Genomic DNA, 22,764 nt, shown 5'->3' on the forward strand with positions numbered 1-22,764 from the left:
TTCTATCTATGTCCATGATGATGATATAACATGAACCCAGTCATGATATAGTTTTGCAAAAAAACTCAAGAATGGCAGCCAAACCGAACGGGTAAGGCATTTGTTCATTTCATCATTGATAAACCTTAACTCCCAAGTACATACAGAACTAAATCACAAATGTAGTAATCCGGATCACAAATGTAGTAATCCGGATTGTTATGCCATTGACCTGGGTCTACCTTGCAAAGTGAATTCGGATTCAAATTTTGAACTGAATATCCAAAATTTTATATCTCAATATACAAAATTACAGAACCCAATATTCACAATCGCAGAACTATATATTTATAATTTTTGAACTCTACATTCATAATTTTTAATCTCTATATTCACATTTACATAACTTTATATTCACAATAACATAACTCTATATTAAGTATAACACAATTTTTGAATCTATATTCACATTTTTTGAACTCTATATTCACAAAATATTCCGTGCACGCATTTTGGGCATAGATTCATCTTGCAAGATGGACCCGGGTCCATTGCATAATTTGTCCTTATATGGCTTGTTCAGTAATTGTAATTCTTTTCCGCCTTATTCTTTAGCAACTAAAATTCCACTATTTGGTGGGAAGAAATTGTAGTTCTGCGATAATTCCACGAAATTACAATTCTCTACAATCATGAAATTGAAATTCCTAACTCCTCCCCTAGAAATTGAAATTCCATGGAAAATGAAAAAAAAATAGCATTGGGTGAACAAATTTGCTCTTGCTCCTTCTTCTCATTTATTATTGGACATTTTAATTTTTATATTACTTCTTCCATTTCAATTCTCAATAATTTTATTCCTACGTACCAAACAATGAAATTTGAATTCCTACTTTATTATCACCTTATTCTTTTCCCACGAAATTACAATTTCTTCTCCCTAATTCTCTCATTCCAACCAAACCAAAGCTTCGTAAGGGTTTAAATGAGGGTTCTCTGCTTGGCCGAGCTACATTTCTAGAAGGAAACGGAGATATATAGTCTCCTATAGAGTAAAACTCTCGCCAAGTGTCGTAATTTTATTAACAGAAAGGAAAGAAAGTAATAAAAACCGTGAGCCACTCTTTTTTTCCCTGGATAGATCTTAGGAGTAAAAAGTGAAGGTACGTGTAGTATTACTCGGTTCTAGAATGCTCCCCACACACATCATTAGTTATTTGGGGGCACGCAGTGACTCCCTGGCTGTCAACCAAAACCCTGCATACATATATAGTATATTAGAAGCAGTGAGCAATCCCTGGAGGCTAATAACATTGTGTGACAAGAACATGTGCAGGATAGCAGAAAGAAAGAAGGAAAGAATAGAAAAGAAAAGAGGCACCTGTCTGTCTGCTTAGTCAAAAACAGCAGGCAGCTTGCTTGTTGGATCTCGTCCATCAACACCTACATTGAGATCTGCAAACAATAAACTATTCCCAAACCTGAAAGCACAGCACATGTCAAACAATCCCCGTGAAGTTTACAAGCTCTACTTTCTACTAAAGCACAATGGGATTGCTTTACAACTCTACTTTCTAAACATGGGATCGCTTTACTGCTGCCATTGCAACGTGAAAGCATTTTAAAGCCAGCCACCACAATCGTGTTGTTGCTTTCCTACTGTCATTGCAATATCAAAATATATTAAAGCCGCCCACCAGTGAGCCGATTACCAACAAGGATAGTAAGCGGGAAAATTACTATTCAGAGCCAGGTCAACAAGTGTGTGCCATCATCAAGGCACGACTTGATCAGCAATACCATCTACCAGTAGATCAATGTATATATGTTTTGCCTAAAACTCATTCTTATCAATTATATAAAGTAATACATACAAGAACACATGTACTAGAATCAGATTCCATAGTTCACAAGCAGGCCTTGATCGAGGCATGAGGGATGCTTACACAGCAAAGTCAGGCATAAAATACAGTAATGCATCAGTGTTATTCACATCTCGACCATGAGATGAGATGATTCACCAGATTGGTGGTCCAGTGCAAGTTTGAAATGAATATATACTAACAAAGTAAAAGAGAATTCACTGAAACTAACCTTCAATGTAGGGTTATAGCAGATGAAAAGAATTGAGGATAGTGATTATTGGTAGTGAATAGAAAGAAAGAAAGAAAATCCAGAATTACAAATTAAACAAGTTCGAGGAGTAAATGTTAGAGGAATTTGTCAAGTTCTGAATTGATTTCCCTCTTACAACACAATTAAAGATCGGATCTTTGGACTTCAGGCTTCCAAAAACTAAGAGATATTTAAGAAGTGTAACTATCAAAGCTAGAGATTCAAACTAGAGAAAAGGAAAGCAACAATCCAATAAGCTGAAATAAGAGAACAGATAGATAACCAAAAAAAAAAAAAGGTGGGTGGGTAGGGAGGGGGGACAACAAGGCGAAATTAACCTCCATGGTTAATCTCTATGATTACATTGCAGGTGCAGGTGGGGTGTTAATGCTCGGGCTTTCGGCAGAGAATCATATGCATCGGAGTGAAAATCCCAGTGTCTCCACCTTTCGTCAAATAATCGGCAGTGATGAACAGCATTTCGTGGACATCAACTGTGCCCTTAGGGGCAATCCCAAGCCAGGCGAGAATAGTGACCAAGATATGGTTGCGCCAGTAAGCGATTCTTCCCATCTTCAGTCTTGTCCACCACGGGTTGGACGGCGGCTTAGCTAAATCCTGTTCCTTGACGATCTCAAAACCTACTTTAGTGGCAACCTCCGAGATGTCCTTGTAGCTGCGCAGCCCGGGGAGGGCGTCGCCCCGCTCAATCCCGTTGATAATCTCGACGTGTTCCGGGTTTTCGGGGCGGTACAACTCGGTGGTGACCCATTCGTAGGAAACGTACATGGATCCGGGCTTCAACACTCTGTAGATCTCCCTGTACACGTCTTCTAGCTCGGGGGCATGGCAGGTGGCTTCAATCGAGTACGCCCCGTCGAAGCTGTTGTCCGCGAAGGGCATTTGGAGGAAATTACCGCACACCACCTCGCACTGGGACTCCAGCCCGGCTTTCTTGTTGTGAAGTCTCGCCCGATTTACCTGATACTCGTTGATGGTGATGCCCACCACGTTGGCCCCGGAATGGGCCGCAATTGCGCGCATCGGGCCGCCCACGCCGCAGCCCGCGTCCAGAATGCGGGCTCCGGGCTTCACACCCAGTAGATCCACCGCCATCTCCTCGTGGATTCTAGTGGCATCGCGGTGGGATTTCCCCGGAATGGAAGGGGAAAAATGGAAGGATTGGCCCCACCCCCACTCATAAATATCGGTCACAAGATTGTAGAACGTGTCCACGAAAGCCGGGACCTTATCGGCGGTCTCGATCTCTTTAGGGCGGCGGAAGAATGACCAGTACTGCTTATACTTGTCCTCCACTTTCTCCTTGGCGATGGAGCCGCCGGAGAGATCCACGGCCCGCTTCCCCTTTTGCTCGGCGGAGCCCAGCACGCAAACAAACCAGTAGAGGCCGCCGGCGAGGACGGAGGCAGTGCAGAAAAGAGTGAGAGAGTCCATAGCAGAGAGTAGAGAGAGGGAGAGAGAAAGGGAGTGAGATAGAGTGAGAGATAGGGTCTCAGTGTATAATAATACTAACTAATAAGTGTATATAGTACACACTATTTCAACAACCGCAAACACAAAACGGTGAAACGTTAGGATGGCGGAATGGAGATTCATAGTGGCGAGTCGTGACAACCATGTCACGACACGTCAACATCAGTGTTAACGGGATGCTTTCAATTTTATTTTTTTTGGATTAAATTAATTGATTTTTCGGAGATATTTGAATTTAACGTGTGGAATACAATGTCGTACGTACGTCGTTGCATATGCATATCTGTCTTTGCCAAATTTTTCTGCAATCCTCCTCATCTTCGATAATATATTCAAAAGATATTTTCGATAACAAATATTTATTGAATATGACCGTTTTATTAAGCATAAAAAATACGGAATAGTTGTTAACAGTCATAAGTATTACTCCGTATAAGATAATATTATTATATAATAAAAATATTTATATAAGTGTAACAACAATATGTAATATTATTTGTTTGGATATTATAAATAGTGTATTTAATTTAATTCTAACGTATAATATCATTAAATTGCCATTATTTTGATAGCTGTTATTTTGGAAAATGATGCGCAACGTGATTCGATAGGCAACAAGGAATCTTCCTAATATCGTACGGTCTTACGGCAGACAAAAGAATTGAAAAAACTAGTGTATTTTTAACACTTTCTCAATTGTGAGACTAAATAATTGAATTAAAAAGAATAATGGCAAACAATGAAAGTGAGAGATGAGTTGGAGGCATCAATTTCCTACCTGTCAGTTTTGTGTTTTATGATTTGTTGGTTATATACTTATATAGACACATGCACAGACACAGCCAGAGCCAGCTGAGGAATTTGGGCCAATTTCTGTTACTTGCATATTCACAAAGACCAAACTGTTTGTTTGTCAGATTGGGTGCCCATTTATGTGTGTATGAAATATGGGCTTTAAAATAAAGTCAAAAGCAGCTCTAGGAGTCTAGCACAATGCTTACTTTCTCGTTATTGCACTCCCAGCATGCTCCTGCCTTTGCAGGGTAGTAAACATTTTGAACATCAGGTTTGGTGGAGGATCAGGATCCATATAGTAAGTAGTTTCAGCACCCTTTGCCATGGGTCTCTGCCAGAAACAATAAAAACTCCAAATCATCAGTTTAGTAGCAGAACATCACCATTATCAACACTTACCCGAAACACCATCATTGTATCTTTTGTGACTTTCAACAATCGACAGTCACCCATCATGCTCCTCTTCATATTCTATGTTACTAAAAGCATCAAGGTCATCATCAGTAGTATCATCAATGTCGCAATCATCGATACCATCATAAAACTCCTCTTCACTACCATTCTCTTCCTCAGCATCATCCAAGACCTCATCACATGTAGTGTCATCGTTGTTGGAATAATCATCAGTATCACTGAAGAAATCATCTTCATCTTCCTCTACCTCTTCATTAGTAATGTTATCATCACTGACCTCTTCATTAGTAATGTTATCTTCACCAGCCTCTACCTCTTCATCAGTAATGTTATCATCAACATCATCTTCATCAGTAACATTATCATCATCATCATCATCATCTTCATCAGTAATGTTGTCATCATCTTCTTCTTCGTCTACCTCTTCATCAGTAATGTTATCATCATCATCATCATCACCATTCTCCTCTTCCTCAACCTCGTCATCAGTAATGTTATCATCATCTCCATCACTCCCATCATATAAGAAGTATTCACCATCACCACCATCATCATCGTCGTCATCATCACTAATAAGCCTTCTAATGCCAAAGAAACGTATTCGGCGAGGCATGGAAACCTTATACAAAGAAAAATAAAATTAGAGTTTACTCAACTGTTGTAAGATTTACCGCAAATCTAAGTTGTGGTCCCCCAACTATTGTGTTTTTCCACTTTTGGTCATCGAATTCGAAGTTGATCAAATGTGGTCTCTTAACTATTGAATATGTGCTACTTTTAGTCCTTTGTGACAACTAAATAGTGCCACACTTCTAAAAGTTGCGGTCCAAATCTCGTTGATTTGAACTTGAGGAGGAAATACCCTACAATAGAGGGGCCAAAATTGGAATTAACTCATTTTAGATGAATATCCAACTCCTCGCTTTCTGGCCAATTAAATTCCAAAGAATAAGAACTAGTTTTGGCATAAAGTCTTAGATCATGTCAAGGTACTCAAATCATCACGTATATAGCCTATAAGCCTATTACTATTCTCAAAAGTGTATAAAGCAAAACATGTTTTCTGTTAAGCTTTTGGAATGCCAAGGATACAGATCCTATTTAATAACTATACAAAAGGCCAAAATTAAGTAATCATTATCAACATGGATGAAAAGGTACGAAACACCATTGACTGCTTTTGTTCAAAGAAATAAATCAGTTTAGATCATACCTTCTGGATATTTACAGGCAAGACAGCCTTCTCAGTTGCTTTTGGGGTCCATATTTTGATGTCATTCTCAATACCACTGCTGGCAAGAACTGTGGTGTGAGGATGAGATTCAATGCAATTTACAACGTGTTTATCTGCTTCCATAACATTGATAAGCTTCCCACCCTTTTTGTTCCATATGAAAATTCGACCACAGTCTGACCCACTCACAACATATTCACATTTAGGGCCAAAGAAATTAACACCCTTCACAGTCTCAGAGTTTTGGTGTCCCTTGTAGGCTTGGGGATCATCTTTTGTACCAGCACAGGTATCTAATGAAGATACACCTGATTGGAGGTGAGACCCCATTTCACCATTATCACTTTGGTTGGACAGGGGAGAACTTGGGGATGGATCCGGTCCAAGACCCATGTTTTTTGAGAACATATAGATCAATTCATCATTATATGAAACAAGAAGCTCACTTTGATCTGAGAATGCCAAGCCAGTAATTCCCACACTCTCATCACCAACTAAATGCGAGGGACAGAAGAAGTCAACAGGTTGACCAAAATCTGACGAATTGTCCCATTTACACTTGCGAATATCAAACAGCCTAGCATATTCATCTGATCCAGCAACAGCAAAGAAATTGGAGTTTCTTGGATCCATTGCAATTGCATTTAGATGAATAAAAGACATATAATTCTTCCTTGGGGGGAGAGGTTGGCAAGTAAAACGTTCAGTGGTTGATTCTGTTCTCAAATCAATCTGTGAGTATATACAGAGGGATCAGACACAAGAAACCACAAATCAAGAACCCAAAAAAAAAAGAAAAAGGAAGATATAGAGAAATGTAGACTATAGATGGAAAAGGTATCCTGGATGAGTCACAAGGGAAGTGTGAAATATGAGGATTGCAAAAACAAATTCCATCATAAAAATGTTCAAGACTAATTTATACTCGGGACTAATTTGAACAGAATTCAAACACCAAAATGGCAAAATGAGAAACAAGGGCAAGTGAAACAAGAAAGAAGTTGCAGCTTACACGTTGAACAAGTCCATCTTCACCACAACTGTACAAAATGTAAGGGCTTCCAGGTTCAATCGCCAATTTGTGAGCCCGTCCTAGGTGTCTTGCCAGCATTTTTGTCTCCACTTTCCCATGTGCTAAAATCTGAGCGTGTCTTATCTGAAAGGAGTATCATAAAACTAAGGAGGGAACGTCCTTTCTCTCTCAGCCAATAAGAATAACCACACATTCTAAATCATACATAAAATTGTGCAAAGATATGTGCTACAAGAGGGTGTGGGTGTAAGTACCCTCGGCTAGTTTTAATAAGCATGCATTCTTATATCATCCATCAAAGTCCTCATGACCCCATGTAGACTTACAGACCTTACAAGGGAGTTCAAGTTCCCTCATTTACTAGACGCCTCTAAGCAAAATAAAATGTGACAATAGGAATTGCATATAGCATAGCCACCAACATGAAACATTGCCAACAATTAAGGTTAAGTAACATGTTAAAAAGGGGAAAACACCAACCAAGTGATACATCAATCCTCAGATACCTGTCCATCAGCAGCACAGGTAACAATACTTCGATCCTCAGTGTATGGCATGAACTTGGCTTGAAAGACATTATTATGATGCCCTGAATGGAATGAGAGTCTAATTTTCCCAGTTTGCCAGTCCCAAAGTACAACCTTCCTGTCATCAGAACCTGATACAAGAATGTCGCCATCAGCATTGAAGCTGACTGTATTGACACAACCTCCATGTTTTTCAAGCTTCCGAAAGATCTCAAGACGCTGCACAAGGTCCTGCACACAGACAAAAACAAGAGCAGAACAATGTGGCATTATCAAATTTATGAAATCCAAGCCACAAAAGCAACCAAATGGTTGGCCATATGCAAAAGGTTGCTCACAGCTAAAACCTAAACAATTCCCATCCAATTACAAGCCTTCTCTAGGGTCCAAGTTCATAGTCCATCAACGATCAGAGTCCATTACTTGCTAAAAGGGAAACACCACTGATAAACTCAATCAGTCCTGCTGTCACTCAGGTTTTTGTGATTGCTACATTAATTTACCTCATCATTCACTAATTAATATTTATGTACACACACCAATTCAAGTGCACAACCAGGCTTCATTATCATTTCTGTTCCCCTACTTAAAAACACAGACAGAAATCACACACTAAATCGTCGAATTCCGAGGAAGATTTTTAAAACACACGGTGCTGAAAAGTAAGAATTAAAGTGTAAAATGAAAACCTCGGGAGCGGCGAGACGGAGAGCGAACTTTCTAGTGGAGAGTTGGCCGACCTCTCGTTTCCAGACATCGACAACCGCGGTGTCGAGGCCGGTGGCCGCCCTATTTCTCATGGTTGGAGGGATATGGGGAGAGGATTACTTCGATTTTTTGCTTTTTTGTTTTTTAATACACAGGGAGGAGTGAGAGCAGAGAGGTTTCTAATTGAAGTGGATCAGTAATTGTAAATTTGTAATTTAATTAAAAATAGAAAAAACTGTAATTGTAAAAATATATACGGGGACTGGTTTGTAATTGTAACTGCCAATGTAAATGAGTTAAGTTGCAGGCAGGATGGGAGACGAATACTGTGTGTGCGACTGCGAAGGTTGTGGGTGGGGCCCTAGAGGATCTCCCGCGATGTGACTGCTGACTGGGAACTCTTGTCATGGGCGTTTGGTAATTGAAATGCAAGATTTCTACTGCATATAGTTTTTTACTCCATGATATACTAAGATGTGATAGGTTATCTTTTTTTTTTTAGAAAATATGATAGGTTATCTTTCGTCTTATAGTCACAAAAAAATATTAATATCAAATTTTTGTATGAAAAAGTAAAACTTAGGAGTCCAAGTAGTATAATTCTTTAAACTTCAAATTATTGTGTTTGATGGGAAGAAATTAATTATAATTTTATGAAATTACAATTTCCTTCATTTGTTAAATTAGAATTCATGTCTCCTTTATGAATTCTAATTCAACATTTCAGCATAGCATGAAAAGGAAAAAGATATAAAAATAATCTCTTTGCCCTTAGGGGCGTTTGGTTCATGAGATATTAGATTACCTTAGTGAATGTTAGATTATTAGGAATATTAAATTCCTGTGTTTGGTAAAAACGGAGCAGGTAATATAAACTTGTTTAGTTGATGAGTTGTTTTCTATGTTATAATGGTTATTTTACCTTAATACCCTCAAATTACAAATCACCTTGCAAACATATAAATATGTCAAACTGCTACAATATAATGTTATTTGTTTTCCAGATTTATGTTTTATCTTGTCTAATCCTCTTTCATAAAAATAAAATAAATAAAATAAGGTTTACAATAGCAGCTAAATAACATTTTGGCAAAAAGTGTAAGTTTTAGAACAAAGGACTCATATTGTCTAATGTTTTCTATACATATATTGCTACTAATAACTAAACCAAAAATATATTACCTTAGGAAGGGGAGGGTAGATTTTGTAAAATGGCAAGGGAATGTTACATTACCTAAGGAAAGGAAGGGCATCACATTCCCTCAAAATTAAGGAAAAAGCTTATGTGGAGGGTAAATAACATTCCATGGGAAAGTTAGATAACTTCAACCACTTGTATAACCAGCCAAATATAATATTTGTTATCCTAGATAACCTGAACCAAATGTCCCCTTAGTTATTATTATTATTACGAATAATGGGTCAAATAGGTCATCTAACTACACACCAAAATGTAATAAAGACACTGAACTAAAAAAATTACAATTAGGTCCCTGAACAATACAAATTTATGCAATTTCACAAAAAAATGATTTGTTTACCTGTTGATATGTTGACGTGTCAGTTACCAAATTAAAAAATAAAATTTTATTTTTATTTTTATAATTTTAAATAAAATAATTATTAAAAAAAAAACTCCGCCGAAGATGAAGGTGTCCCCTTCGTCTCCGGCCATCCATGGAGATGAAGGGGTGCCCTTCGACTCTAGCGGGTTCTGTTTTTTCCTTTTAAAATATTTTAAAATAATTATTTTATTTAAAAATATTAAAATAAAATTTTAAAATTATTTTTTAATTTGGTAAAGATTCTCGATTTTATGAATTATGAAACAAATGTTATAGTCTTCTTATTGATGAGATTATTAACTCCATCAAATAATAACTATCAATACAAAATAAATAGCTAAAATCCTTGCCAACTATTATGCAGTGTGATGACACATATGTTACTATTCTAAATGGGTGATCACTTGATCAAATCTCGGTGATGAGTGCATTGATTCTTTGAGCTGAAAATTTTTAAGAAAATATAGAACAAATACTACCTTGTATAAAATCATAAATATTTTAGAAAAAAAGTTAGAATCCACTAACAGAACTAACCATTACTATTAATTAGGACAAATCTCCACCTCTCTCTCTCTCTCTCTCTCTCTATATATATATATATATATATATATATATATATATATATATAAAAGAGTAAAACATGGACACATTGGTAAATACAGAGATTTAATTTAAGCAACTATACATTAGACTCACTATTATATAATTACCATAATTACCACAAAACACAAAAGTTTAAGGGTGTGTTTGGTTGACATGTTTAGTTATCAGGAATGGGTATCAACATTGTTATTGTTTGGTTAACATTTTTTTTTGAGAATGTTTGGTTAACATATTTTTTGAACACTACTATGGATTTTGATTACCCCTTAATTGCAAAACTCATTTTCTAATTAAATAAGGGTTTCATATACTTTCCTCCTCTACTTCCCCAACCATTACAAATCATTCACATTTCACCTTTGACCCTACTACCAAACATGCAAAATACTTTCACCAAAACTCATTACTATTATCAAATATTTGATACCCATTTCAATTCCGATTCCCTGTGCGAACCAAACACACTTTAAATTTGTTCACCAAATTTAAAATATTCATATATAATTGCCACATGCAATGCATAAAGATTTGAGTCTTTTCACCAATAAAGATTTTGTTGATTAATGGTAGCGGTTCAAAGATTGTTGAGGCAAGATTTTATATATCGTGGACCATATAAGGAATGGTATTAATGGTAGTGGGCCTCTACAGTTATGATAGCATTTGTGTCGGTTTACTTGAGAGGTCTCAGGCCTGGCATTCAGTTTTCTACCTTTGGTGTTGGGCTCTGTTTGGCTATGCGGTTTCTAGGCTTTCTCTAAACTGGGTGGAGACTCATATTTGTTATCATTTTTTTTTTTCATTTCATTATGACAAATTATACTGTGGATCACGAATACAAATACATTTTTATTATATTAAATGTATATTATTTGTTTATTAAATATTTATTATTTAGAAATATATTAAAAATATATATATTCAATACTCAAATAATATACTTTCAAAAATAATTTTTTCGTGTATAAATTCACATTTAATATAATAAATATGTACCTTATGTCGCAAGGTGGACCATGGTGGTCCACATATGGTATAATGATGTTTCATTATTTACTCAGTTTATTTATTTATTGGGTTAAAGATTGTACTGTTGTACTAGACACATATGATCATATCATGAACTAGAGGCTATTATATACATTGTGAATCATGACCCAAATTAGGTACATGTAGATAATACATTATGTACTCACAATTCACATATTATATATGTACATTCAAAACGCGCATAATCGGTTAACTGATGTCTGATGATACATAATAAGTTGATTGCATGTCTGCATAAATAATTGAATATACAGAGTAATCTGAACTAGCTAGGGTGCGCAACTTACATGGTGAACTAGATACCAGACTCTTAAAAATAAGTAGTTGAGATTACGTCAAAGGAGAATCATTCATTCATGAATTATTACAAAATACCACTTTAAATTTCACAATTATACCGTCGTTACTTTTTTGTTCATCAATTGTTAATAGAGTGACTTTTCGTCCTTGAATTTTGTTAGAATTAAGTTGAAAAAAAATAAAACAACTTCAATGACCTGGTTCATACTTAGGAAAAAAAACGATAAAAACATTTTTTTTATTACTATTGACTCTATTACAATGTAGTATCTGTTTATAACTACTTTCTCAACCTATTGAAACACATTATTTGCTTTCTCGCAAGTTTACACCTTCACCTATATTAATGCAGTATTATATTTTATTATGAACAGATTTTTTATTTTTTTTTAAATGCTGAAGTAACATATCAGTAAGACAATCAATTATCTTAGCTTATTCTACTTGTTATAAATACCCATGCACCAACTAAATATTCCATTAACGATGCATCTCTTATTTACAAATTACAAGTATCTATCTAAGAAAATTTACAAAAGATATCGAGTGTAACTTAACAGCTAAGTAAGGATAGCATTCGAAAGTAACATTAAGAATCCATACATGGTAATTGCATGCTATTAATATTAACTTTTACTTGGGGTATGTTGTAACTATGTACGAAGCAAAAGAAATGAGGAGCCCTTTATGTACACATACAAACAACAAAAGAAGCAACCTTATTGTTTATTCCTTTTTTTTTTTTAACGAGAAAACATGTAGTCACTATCAAGAGTGTGTACTAAATAAATCTTGTTCATATGTAATACTTCTTAAATCACGAAAAAAAAATCTTATGTGACGAAATGGGACCAAAGATTTTGTTTAAACTTAAAGGCGGTGGTCCATGCATGCACGGACCACGCAGTGGATGGCGCTGCGATGACATGCAGTCATGCATGCATTGTACTCTTCTCTTTTTGTTAAAGTTACCCAAGGAGACAGCGACTCCATTTTGGAATAATTTTAAAGTCTAAATTGACATGGTAAATAATTAAGCAATTAAATTCACACCACCATCGTAATTAACGGACCAAAAAAATATTATTTTCTAATCTCTATTTTTATATTAAGTACCATATACCATAAATTAGTCGATTTCAGTATAAAATATCACATTTCTTAATTTTAAAAGTCATTAAATAAATAAAGAATAAAGTAAATAAGTACTCATACAATAATACAATATATCTAAAACATAAAATTAGAAAAATATACGTCTATATGAGGGGACAAGAACTGTTGCAAAAAAAAAAAAAAAAAAAAAAAAAATTTGAGACCTTCATAAGTTAATAATATTGTAATATATTTTGTACTTTATAAAAGCATACATTATAATTTATTAGAGATACATAAAAATAAAATATATAAAATCATAATAAGTCTCAATCTACATTATATCTATAATTTATGTTCGTTTTTTTTATGTTAAACCTAAGCTAACTTTTTTAATAGCTATAAGAGAGTTGTACTATACAATTTTTTTTGAACAAAAATATCCCTACAATTATAAAGTACTTATGTTATCGTTTTCCATTATTATTATTATTATTATTATACACATGCATACACAATATCTTTCTTATATTCTACAACGATAATAATGTATGTAGACATTATATATTGGAGTAATATAATATAAGAAATAAGTTTGATATCATTTAGATTTTAATTAAATGTTATCATAATTATATTTAGTAATTTATTATATCTACAATTCTTTAATAATATTAATATACCATATCATAATTATTACTCAAATTATCCACTATACTTTTAATATATGGAGTAATATAAATTCTACAACTATGAAATATATAAAGCACATAATATACTCGTCAAAGCATTGTAAAACTAACCATAATGTTATAAGTTTGACTTTCAGCAAGAATAAGTTATTGACCTTCTTGATTTGAATCGATCAATTAGATTGTTTTACCTCATGGCCATTTACTGATTAGGGTCATAAGACCGAATTTACTCAGTCCGTACAATACTTGATAATAGTTGCGGATTTCCTTATCACTAAAAGCATTGTAAATTTTCAAACATAATTTAATCGAGCATCTTATCATATCATATCACTTCCAAAGAAGCACAATGGAATTAAATTAGCCACACAATCTTTTCTGAAAGACAGCAAAGTTAAATTAAAGCATCCATTCTTGTTGATCGAGCTTGCCAGTGCAATCAAAAACTTTGAGTTTAGTTGACGATTAAATATGTTATTTACACGTATATAAAGCATTGTTTTTGATGCCTTTTGTTTTCTAAAGATGAAATAATTTATGCTCTTTGTGTAATCTTAGAAGAAAAAAAATAAGGATATGATTACATTAGTGGGTTCTTAAATACTTTGGCCGACAACCTTCTCCCACTTTTATTTTTGTGCTTTCTAATGAACAGCATAACTTCTTGTGTAATTGTGCTTCTAATGAACAGTACAGCATAACTTCAATTCTGTCAACTGGAATCGTGGAAAATGTCTTAGAATATAATCAAATTAATATTACAAAAAAGTACTGGAATTATGCATTTAGCAACTAATAATTATGCCAAGCACCTTGTAATCAGTTGACACTTTTGTAATTTTCCTTCAAGAAAAATTATAAGATCAAACTCCGATAATAGAGTATTAACTCTTTCAAATATAGAAAGTATATTGAACCGATACATACTACCTTGTAATAGATCAGAGTCCATAGTACTTTAGAAAAAATAAAAATTGAAATGAGTTATTTATCGTGGGGAGTTAATTGTGTTGATAAGAATTATTCACAAGAATTTGAATTTGGTTCTTGTTGTCATAAGGAGTAAGATATTCCAATATGGGTTAAGTTCTTTTTTAGGAAGATGAGTTCCACCCAAGTACATAATTATCAACATTATTCACAAGATCGAAATAAAGCATCTCACTTGTATTATTATTAGTAGCATTTTGTACGTGCAATGCACGAAAATTCATACCCAATATTAAAACATTGATAAATATAAATAATTAAAAATTATAATTCGAATTATATATACACAAATAATATTTATATTTTATACACACATATATGATTTACCATTCATAAAAATTTAATTAAGATATAATCAACCATTAAATTAATTATATAATGATTTTAATAAAATGATAAGTAAAGAATAACAAAAAAAAAAAAAAGAAGATAGATATAGGTGTATGGTAATAATGATGGAGTTATCAATATTTGAATTAAAAAGTAACAGTGTTATAACGGTGTAAGGGTAATTTTGTCTAACAGGAATGTAGTATGGACAATTTTATCTAATAACATTGAAGTGTACAACATTTAAAGTAAAATGTATACATTTATTAGCATACAAAAAAAGGGACATAAATCAAGGATATAACCTTGATTGAGACTTATTATGTTTTTAGATGAGGGAATCACTTTGGTGCTGGAAGAAAATCTTAAATGAGATTTCTTAGAAGAGGTTGTCCAAGCATGGTTATAACAATGCTTATACCGTAGATCAGGGTCTACATAGCAAGATGGATCTCTAATACAAGTTCATTTTTTAAATACTAAATTTCATTTTTAATGTACTGCATGTTTATTTTGACTATATTGAAAATGAACATACAACATACTAACAATGAATTTGTATCAAAATATAAAGAATATGATAAAAATATGCATGACACAAAAAATGAACCTATATATAGACTACAATATACAAATTAAAAAATAAACTTATACTACGGTTCACATTATAATGTAGAAGTGTAGAACCTGGGGTGTATGGTATAATTTGCATGGCTAGATGCTCAAATATTTTTACGACATTATTATTGTGCATAGAATTCAATATTTTTACTATAGTATTTTTGGTAAATGACTGATCAACTATTTTTTATGTTTTGATTTAGTCAAAACATCAATAAAAGTGTTTGGTAACTTAGCAGTTTGCTTCAAAACGTTGTTTTAAGTAGCGTTTTAGAAAAAAAAATTATTTCTCCAAAACGCCCATCTCTTAATAACTTTAAAAATAATAGTAACTATTTTATTTAAAGGATCCTTTGGTTCCACTTTTGTTGCCCATCCGATGAGCAATAATATAAGGAAGAGGGCCGTTGGATGAGCTCCTCATATAGAGGTCAACACCCAACTTCCTTAGAAAATTGATGTGCGATCAAAATTTTTGATCATACATCACAAAGGGGAGATATGCACTTATGCAGTGACTATTATTGTTCTTGTTGTTGTTGTAAGTCATTTTACCTGTATTCCGCTAAAGTAAACGACAAATTTATTAAAAATATTTTTACAACCAATTAATACTATCAACTAGTCAAATAACTCAATTAGCTATAAGCAATCATCTGTATATGATATCAACAAACTCAATCAGCTATCAACTTATTGCCAAATTCATACAGATGTAATTCAAAACTTTGTAAAAGAAAAAAAAAAGAATTTTCTACAACTTTCATATTTCATATTTCGAATTTTATGAGATTCAAACGATATTAAGGTTGAAACTATATGTCAAATTTTTACTCGTGCATACTGAGTCTCTATTGTTGTTTTTATTTTTTATTTTTAATTTCTTAAGCTAAAATTAGGTATTCGTAATCAAAGTTGGATTAAAGGGATGTGGGTATGCCTATAAATACCCTAAACTTGTATATATCAGTTTTGCATTTTTGGCATATTAAAAGAAGAAGAAGAAGAAAATCCTTAAGACACCTGTCTTTCTTGCTTGAATTGCTTGGTACTTTTTTTCTTATTTGATTGATGGGAGCTGAGATTTAATGTTCCTTATAAAAGTATCGAGTCTTTGATAATCAATTCAAAATCTTACATCATTTTGATTGTCAATAATTTTTAATTTTCCTGAACACCTTATAAAAGAGAATGATGTGAATTAAAACTCAATATTATTATAATTTATTGTCAAATTATACCCTAAACACTATTTATCGTTAATGGTTTATGTACCTTTGAAGGTAGCCTTCCTTGTTTGAACTTTTTTGTACAAAGTAGTAGTCTTTTTAATAACTCGTTTAGATGGGCATATAAAGTGGAGGAATTTGATTCCTTTTTTTTTTTTTTCTTTTTAACAAGATTAGGTGATCAACTTGTATATTTGGATGACATCACATTCATATATATAACTTTGAAGCTAAGTCCTTTTTCAGCTACTTTCATAGCCCCATGAAACATTCTCAATTGTTATATCATGGACTATGGTATATATTGTGAATTACTGATATACATATTCATTTTTAACATATTAAAATTTTAATTTTAGTGTGTTATGGATTTACTTTTTAAATGTTCATTTATTATGTATTTTAAGTTTATGTTTAGTGTATTAACTAAAAGTGATCTATATTACATTAAGGGTGTGTTTGGAAAATCAGAAAATGATTTATGAAAATTATTTTTCGGTTTTTAGTGTTTGGTAAAGAGTGGAAAATTAAATGTGAGTCAATGGAAAATGAGGTTTTGATCAGACTTGAATAAGGCCTCCCTAGCAAGGAAATGAGTAACAATGTTCACAGATCATTTAGCAAACACAAAGTCAAGATTAACAAAACCTCTAGCTATCATAAAGGTCATGCTTATTTAGCAAATACAAGATTATTTAGATATTTTTTATACAAAGTAGGTAGACCCACTACGGCACTGTTTGGTAAATAATCAGCCTATCAGCCAATTTTGGCTTATTTGACCACTATTAGTTGGTAAATAATAAGCTTTTTGTAACTTCAAAAGGCTAAAATTCAAAAGGCTACTCAAAGCAGTCTTTTCAATTAGCTTTTTGAGAAAAGAAATTATAGCAAACAGCTATCAGCTAACAGCTAATTTATCAAACAACTTTCTACAATCAGCCAATGTTATCAACAAATCATACCTTCTAACCCAAACAGCCAACCCAATCAGCTAACAACCATTTACCAAACAGGGCCTACATTTTTTTATGTTTATTTTTTTGAAAAAAATCCATAATTGAAGACCGGAATGTCCTTGTATTTAACGAAATTTAAACTATTTTGTTGATAGAGGACCAAAAATGGTTATGTCACAATAATACTATGACTAAAAGTAGATGTTCTGATAAAAAAGGACTAAAAGTGGATTGCCACCTATAATTCTAGGATCAAAAATGGAATCAACTCAATCAACTATATATCAGTTAATAATTAATTTAACAAACATTTTTCTACAATTAGTTAGTGCTATACTACTATCAACTAGTCAAATTCATTAACCCAATCAACTAATAGTTCTATTTTGGAAACCAGAAAACTACATAACGTGAAGCTTTATTTAAGAAGAGGCCGGAACAAAAAACATAAGTGGTCAGAAGCGTGGGAGTTTTTGATGCTTCCATATGTAGTTCCATAGCGCAGCATAGTGTCAGATGGCCCCCTACCCTTCTTCGTCGTAAACCTCAGCATGGATAGTGTTAGGTCATTAGCAAATGGCACACGACACGGTCAATTAAGGTTGTACAGTACAACCTCTCTCCGTTAATGGAAACGACGTTGGATGCCAAACTTCATAAATGGGGCAATTATGACCGAGTTGGCAAAATTATATTATTAGTTTACGGGAAGTATGCATTTTAATTAGGCCCTTTGGAACTCTTCTTGATATGATGTGCAATAATGATTGATATATGGATTATTTCCCAACCGACTGTACGCTATTTCGGTCTATTTTAATTGATTGGTCTTTTCGTTCTTACCGGTCAGTTTGATCAGCTCGATCTGCACGAGCCGGTCTGAGGCCAACCTAGGTCCCGGTCTTAAAGCTCGGAAATGAACGGACCGGTCACTGTCCTTAGGCGTCTTCCGCAGAGTCCGGCCCCTTTGATATCGTGATATTTGGCTTCCGGGTACAGGATCCGCCTTTGGGCCCGTGCATGTCTACCACGCGACCGCCACGCTAGCCCGGTTCCTGTCTCCTGACAGTCTATATATACTACATTTAATGTTGTAGAAAGGACTTTGACTGTTTTCTATATAATAATCAAAATAGCTCGGGAAACTCTGACATACGGCCACGTTGGCCGAGCTCACATAGGGTATATTCACCTTGTACCGGAACTATTCATTAATAAAGAGTATTTTTTGCTCGTATTATTTACACTATCAATGATTTTCCCATTTCTGTGTTTGCAAAAAAACCCCCATATTCACTGGTCATTATACGGTGGACCGTGGTCCACAATGCATATTCACAAAAATGAGTTGGACCGCTTTAAAGTTAAATTTTTTCTACGTTCTCGAAAAATAAGACATGTAAAATGAGATAAAGGAGTAACAGATTTAGGTTCATTATTCATGCAAAGTCTTTTTTGTACTTACTGTTGGAGCAGCATTGGATACCGTTGAAATCACATAATTGTTTGAAACGTGTACTATTTTTATTTTTTTTTGATCAAAAGGAGAGGGGTTAAACCCCGAAGAACACCAAGAAACAGCATTAGTGCACCCCTACATTAGGAACTTTCCTATGAAAACCAACGCCAATACAATCCTCATGAAGAATGACAAGCAACTCTGTCGGTGCTTGAAACAGGCTAGTGAACCCAGTAAAAGTCGTCAGGCTCAGCTTCGCAAGGGCATCGACGAGCCTATTTTGTTCCCTGTACACATGAGTAAGAGTGATGTTATTGAGCCTCGCCATAACCCCGAGACATCTGGTAAGGAAGAATCTTTTATTTATTTATTTATTTATTATTATTATTATTATTATTATTATTATTTTTTACTTCTCCTGGAAGGTTGCGCAATCGTGGGAGTGGGGTCGGTTAACTGGTTAAGGTTCAAGAATATTGATGCAATTGTCTCCTCAAATGTCTTCTGTATTTTGAACCCTTTCATCTCGAACTTATACATAAAGATATATACATATTACGGCTATGTTTGGCAAACCTAGCTGAAAAGGTAGCTGAAAGTTGAAAAATAGCTAAAAACTTAAAAGCTATAAGTTCGAAGCTGAAATCTGAAGAGCTGTTATGCTTAAAAGTGTTTGGTAAAAATTAACTTTTTGATAAGCTGATATATATTAAAATATAAAATATAAAGTAAGAACATATATTTGAAAACATATAAAGTAAAACAAAATGTTTATAATCTATAAGATTAGTTCATACAAAAATCAATGTTCAAATACAAATGTCAAATTGAAAATACATCTAAACATATTGAAGAGAAAAAGTCTAAAAGGTTTAGCCAAAAAGGTTTTAATTAGGAAGGGTAAATGATGTCATTTCTTTAAAATAATAAGGTTAAAGATGGAAAAAAGTTACGAAGTTACTAGCTTATTTTGAAACGTTACCTTTCAAAAATAAGCTCTTATTTTAAACTAATAGCTTATTTTAGAAATATTACCAAACAGAGCTTATAGCTTATTAGTAGCTTAAAATAAGCCATAAGCTCCTAAATAAGCTCTGCCAAACAGAGTCTACATATATATATATATATACACACACACACACGAAGTTCAAAATATAATTCAATCCTCTAAGTTCAAATTTATCATCACTTCCATCTTCGACTATATATGTGTGTGTGGGGGGTACAGGCATGGTAGGGTTTTAAGACTTGAAAAGTTGTAGCAATCCTAATTTAATTTAGATGACAGGCAAGTACAAATTAATTAATGATCAATTACTTCTTTGTTTCACTTCATCTAGAAATATTTTATTGAATTATAAGGAGTACGTATTATTATTGATGGATTTAATTAACCCGGGTAACCCGAATCAATAAACCCGATAAGATTATAGGGGGTATGACAAGTATGGATCAAAGTGTACCTCGGATGTACTTTTATATATTGAACAAATGATAAAGCTATTACAAAATTGGTAATAACAAGACAAAGATGTCGTTAAGACCAAGAAGTGGAAGATGTCTCAATAGGACAATGTTGCATGTTTTTATACTAATTCCTAGGCCCAACCGCTCGGAGAGAACCACTCTAACGGCCTAGGACCGCGTCTCGCGCCGAGAATACCGCGTCAAGTCGGGACCCCAAGGTCGTGGCCGAGCCCGGGGCTCGGCCAAGACGACCCCGGGGTCGACTCATGGGCAGGGGTTGCCCTTGAGTCGACCCGAGAGGTCAAGTCATGGGCCGGGGTCGGCCAAGTCGACCCCGAGGGGTCAACTTGGGCCCAATACGGCCTAGTCGCGTGGGCTCGAGTTGGCCCCCTATCTCCGCTCTGGGCTGACCCATGATAGACCCGGGTAGTATTTATCCATCAATTGTAATAAATTTTATTTAATCAGTATTGATCGAATGGTAAGTTAAAATGTAGTAAAAACTCTTTCTAAATAAGTTCTAAAATAAACAATAAAAATTGCGTCTGTTACAAAACTAAAGAACTAGTACGTATAAGATTTAAGAACTGATGCATAGCTTTACTTTCTCGATAATAAGGTTTTGTGGTTAAATTTATTAGCCCTTCAGCAAATCAAAATGCTCATTCCTTAGTTACGTCTAATTCTCAATCTTGAATGATTACGAGGGATTATGAGGCCCCTCAGTGTATTCAACATTTGATTTCATAATTACTACAATTTGTTTTTTTTTTTCTAAATCTATTATATGGAAAATACGGTTATTAGCATTAAAATAATTATAGCATGAATCATGATGACCATTAACTATATGCAAGTGAAAAAGGATAATATCATCATGACCACCGACACAAAAAATTGAAGTCAACTGCTACACATTACATTCTTTTTTTTTCTTTTTTTTTTTTTAATTACATCCTTTTTTTTTTAATTTAGAAAAAAATGTCAGATTAGCCCATGTATAAATAATTGAGCCCCTTATTTATTTTGGGGAAACAAAATTCAATGAAGTCTCCTAACAGGCTAAATAGTGTAATTACGTCCTAATATTATTACATATTTAGCAAGTTATCGTTAGTGCTTTTTGGTGCACGGGAGGGGACAATTACCATTGACGTGGCACTAACTAAGCTAACACATGACATCATATGTTTTTGTAGATCCTATATGTGCACATTTTTTTATTTTATATTTTTATTTTAAAATTTATTAATTTAAAACACTTTTATGTTTATTTTAAAACTTTATAATTAAAAAAACAACCACTAATTGTCAACTCAATAGCTCGTGGCTATTTATGTTGAAGTAAGATTATCCAGATTTGGACCTTGCAACGAGGTCCAAATCTAATTAAGGCGGATGCCGTTGTTGGCTTGTCTCAAAGAAACGAAGGCAACCAGTTGCCTTCTCCCTTAGAGTGACGAACGATGGTAATTTTTTAAAAAATAATAAAATTTTAAAATAATTTTTTAAATATTAAATTTCAAACTAAAAATAATTTTTTTTTTTAAAAATAAGAAATAAAATAATTGTAAACATAAGATCCACATAAGCATAGGATGTCACATGTTAGTGTAGTTAATGGCACATTAACAGTAAAGTGTTGAATACGTAACAATAGAGCTTAATTACGCTATTTTTTCAATTTAAAATAATTTATTAAAAAGAATTTCACTTAAGAGATTTAATTGAACTATTTGTTAAATTTAGAGGACCAATTTAACCCTTTATACTTATGGCAAAGAAAATTTAGAAGATTTTTAAATTATTCGCAGAGAATAATGTGTGCCGGAATATGCAATGGTGCTGAATTCGCAAGCGGTGAGTCATCTTTCGGAAAGTAATGGCTAATATATATTTATGCTTATTAAACGAACATATTGAATTAGATGCTTCACTCCCACTTTATTCTCTTTTGTTTGCTAGCTACCTAGTACCTCCTCCCTATTCTCGTACTATTTATTAACTACGTATTCTTCTACAAACTCATGCAAAAAAAAAAAAAAAAAAAAAAAAAAAAAAAAAAAAAAAAAAAAAAAAAAAAAAAAAAAAAAAAAAAA

The 22,764-nt window shown here is 33.6% G+C and overlaps 2 protein-coding genes across 3 annotated transcripts; both read right to left on the reverse strand.

Moving 5' to 3' along the window:
* Nucleotides 1-2,114: 2,114 nt before the first annotated feature.
* Nucleotides 2,115-3,639, reverse strand: LOC115996133 (24-methylenesterol C-methyltransferase 2-like). Its single transcript, XM_031235276.1, has one exon. It carries the CDS (start codon nucleotides 3,547-3,549, stop codon nucleotides 2,479-2,481), a length of 1,071 nt encoding a protein of 356 aa, XP_031091136.1. The 5' UTR covers nucleotides 3,550-3,639; the 3' UTR covers nucleotides 2,115-2,478.
* Nucleotides 3,640-4,441: 802 nt separating this feature from the next.
* Nucleotides 4,442-8,627, reverse strand: LOC116015827 (DDB1- and CUL4-associated factor 8). Of its 2 annotated transcripts, XM_031255995.1 has the most exons (5): nucleotides 8,281-8,627; nucleotides 7,571-7,822; nucleotides 7,044-7,187; nucleotides 6,011-6,763; nucleotides 4,442-5,416 (listed from the first exon to the last, which is right to left on the reverse strand). In XM_031255995.1, exons 1-5 carry the CDS (start codon nucleotides 8,389-8,391, stop codon nucleotides 4,829-4,831), a joined length of 1,848 nt encoding a protein of 615 aa, XP_031111855.1. In that variant the 5' UTR covers nucleotides 8,392-8,627; the 3' UTR covers nucleotides 4,442-4,828. The 2 variants fall into 2 exon arrangements, with proteins under 2 accessions (XP_031111855.1, XP_031111862.1); XM_031256002.1 differs by lacking the exon at nucleotides 8,281-8,627 and having other exon boundaries at nucleotides 7,545-7,680.
* Between the last annotated feature and the right edge of the window lie 14,137 nt (nucleotides 8,628-22,764).

Source organism: Ipomoea triloba, chromosome 1, assembly GCF_003576645.1.
Source record: "Ipomoea triloba cultivar NCNSP0323 chromosome 1, ASM357664v1".
NCBI classification, from domain to species: Eukaryota; Viridiplantae; Streptophyta; class Magnoliopsida; order Solanales; family Convolvulaceae; genus Ipomoea; species Ipomoea triloba.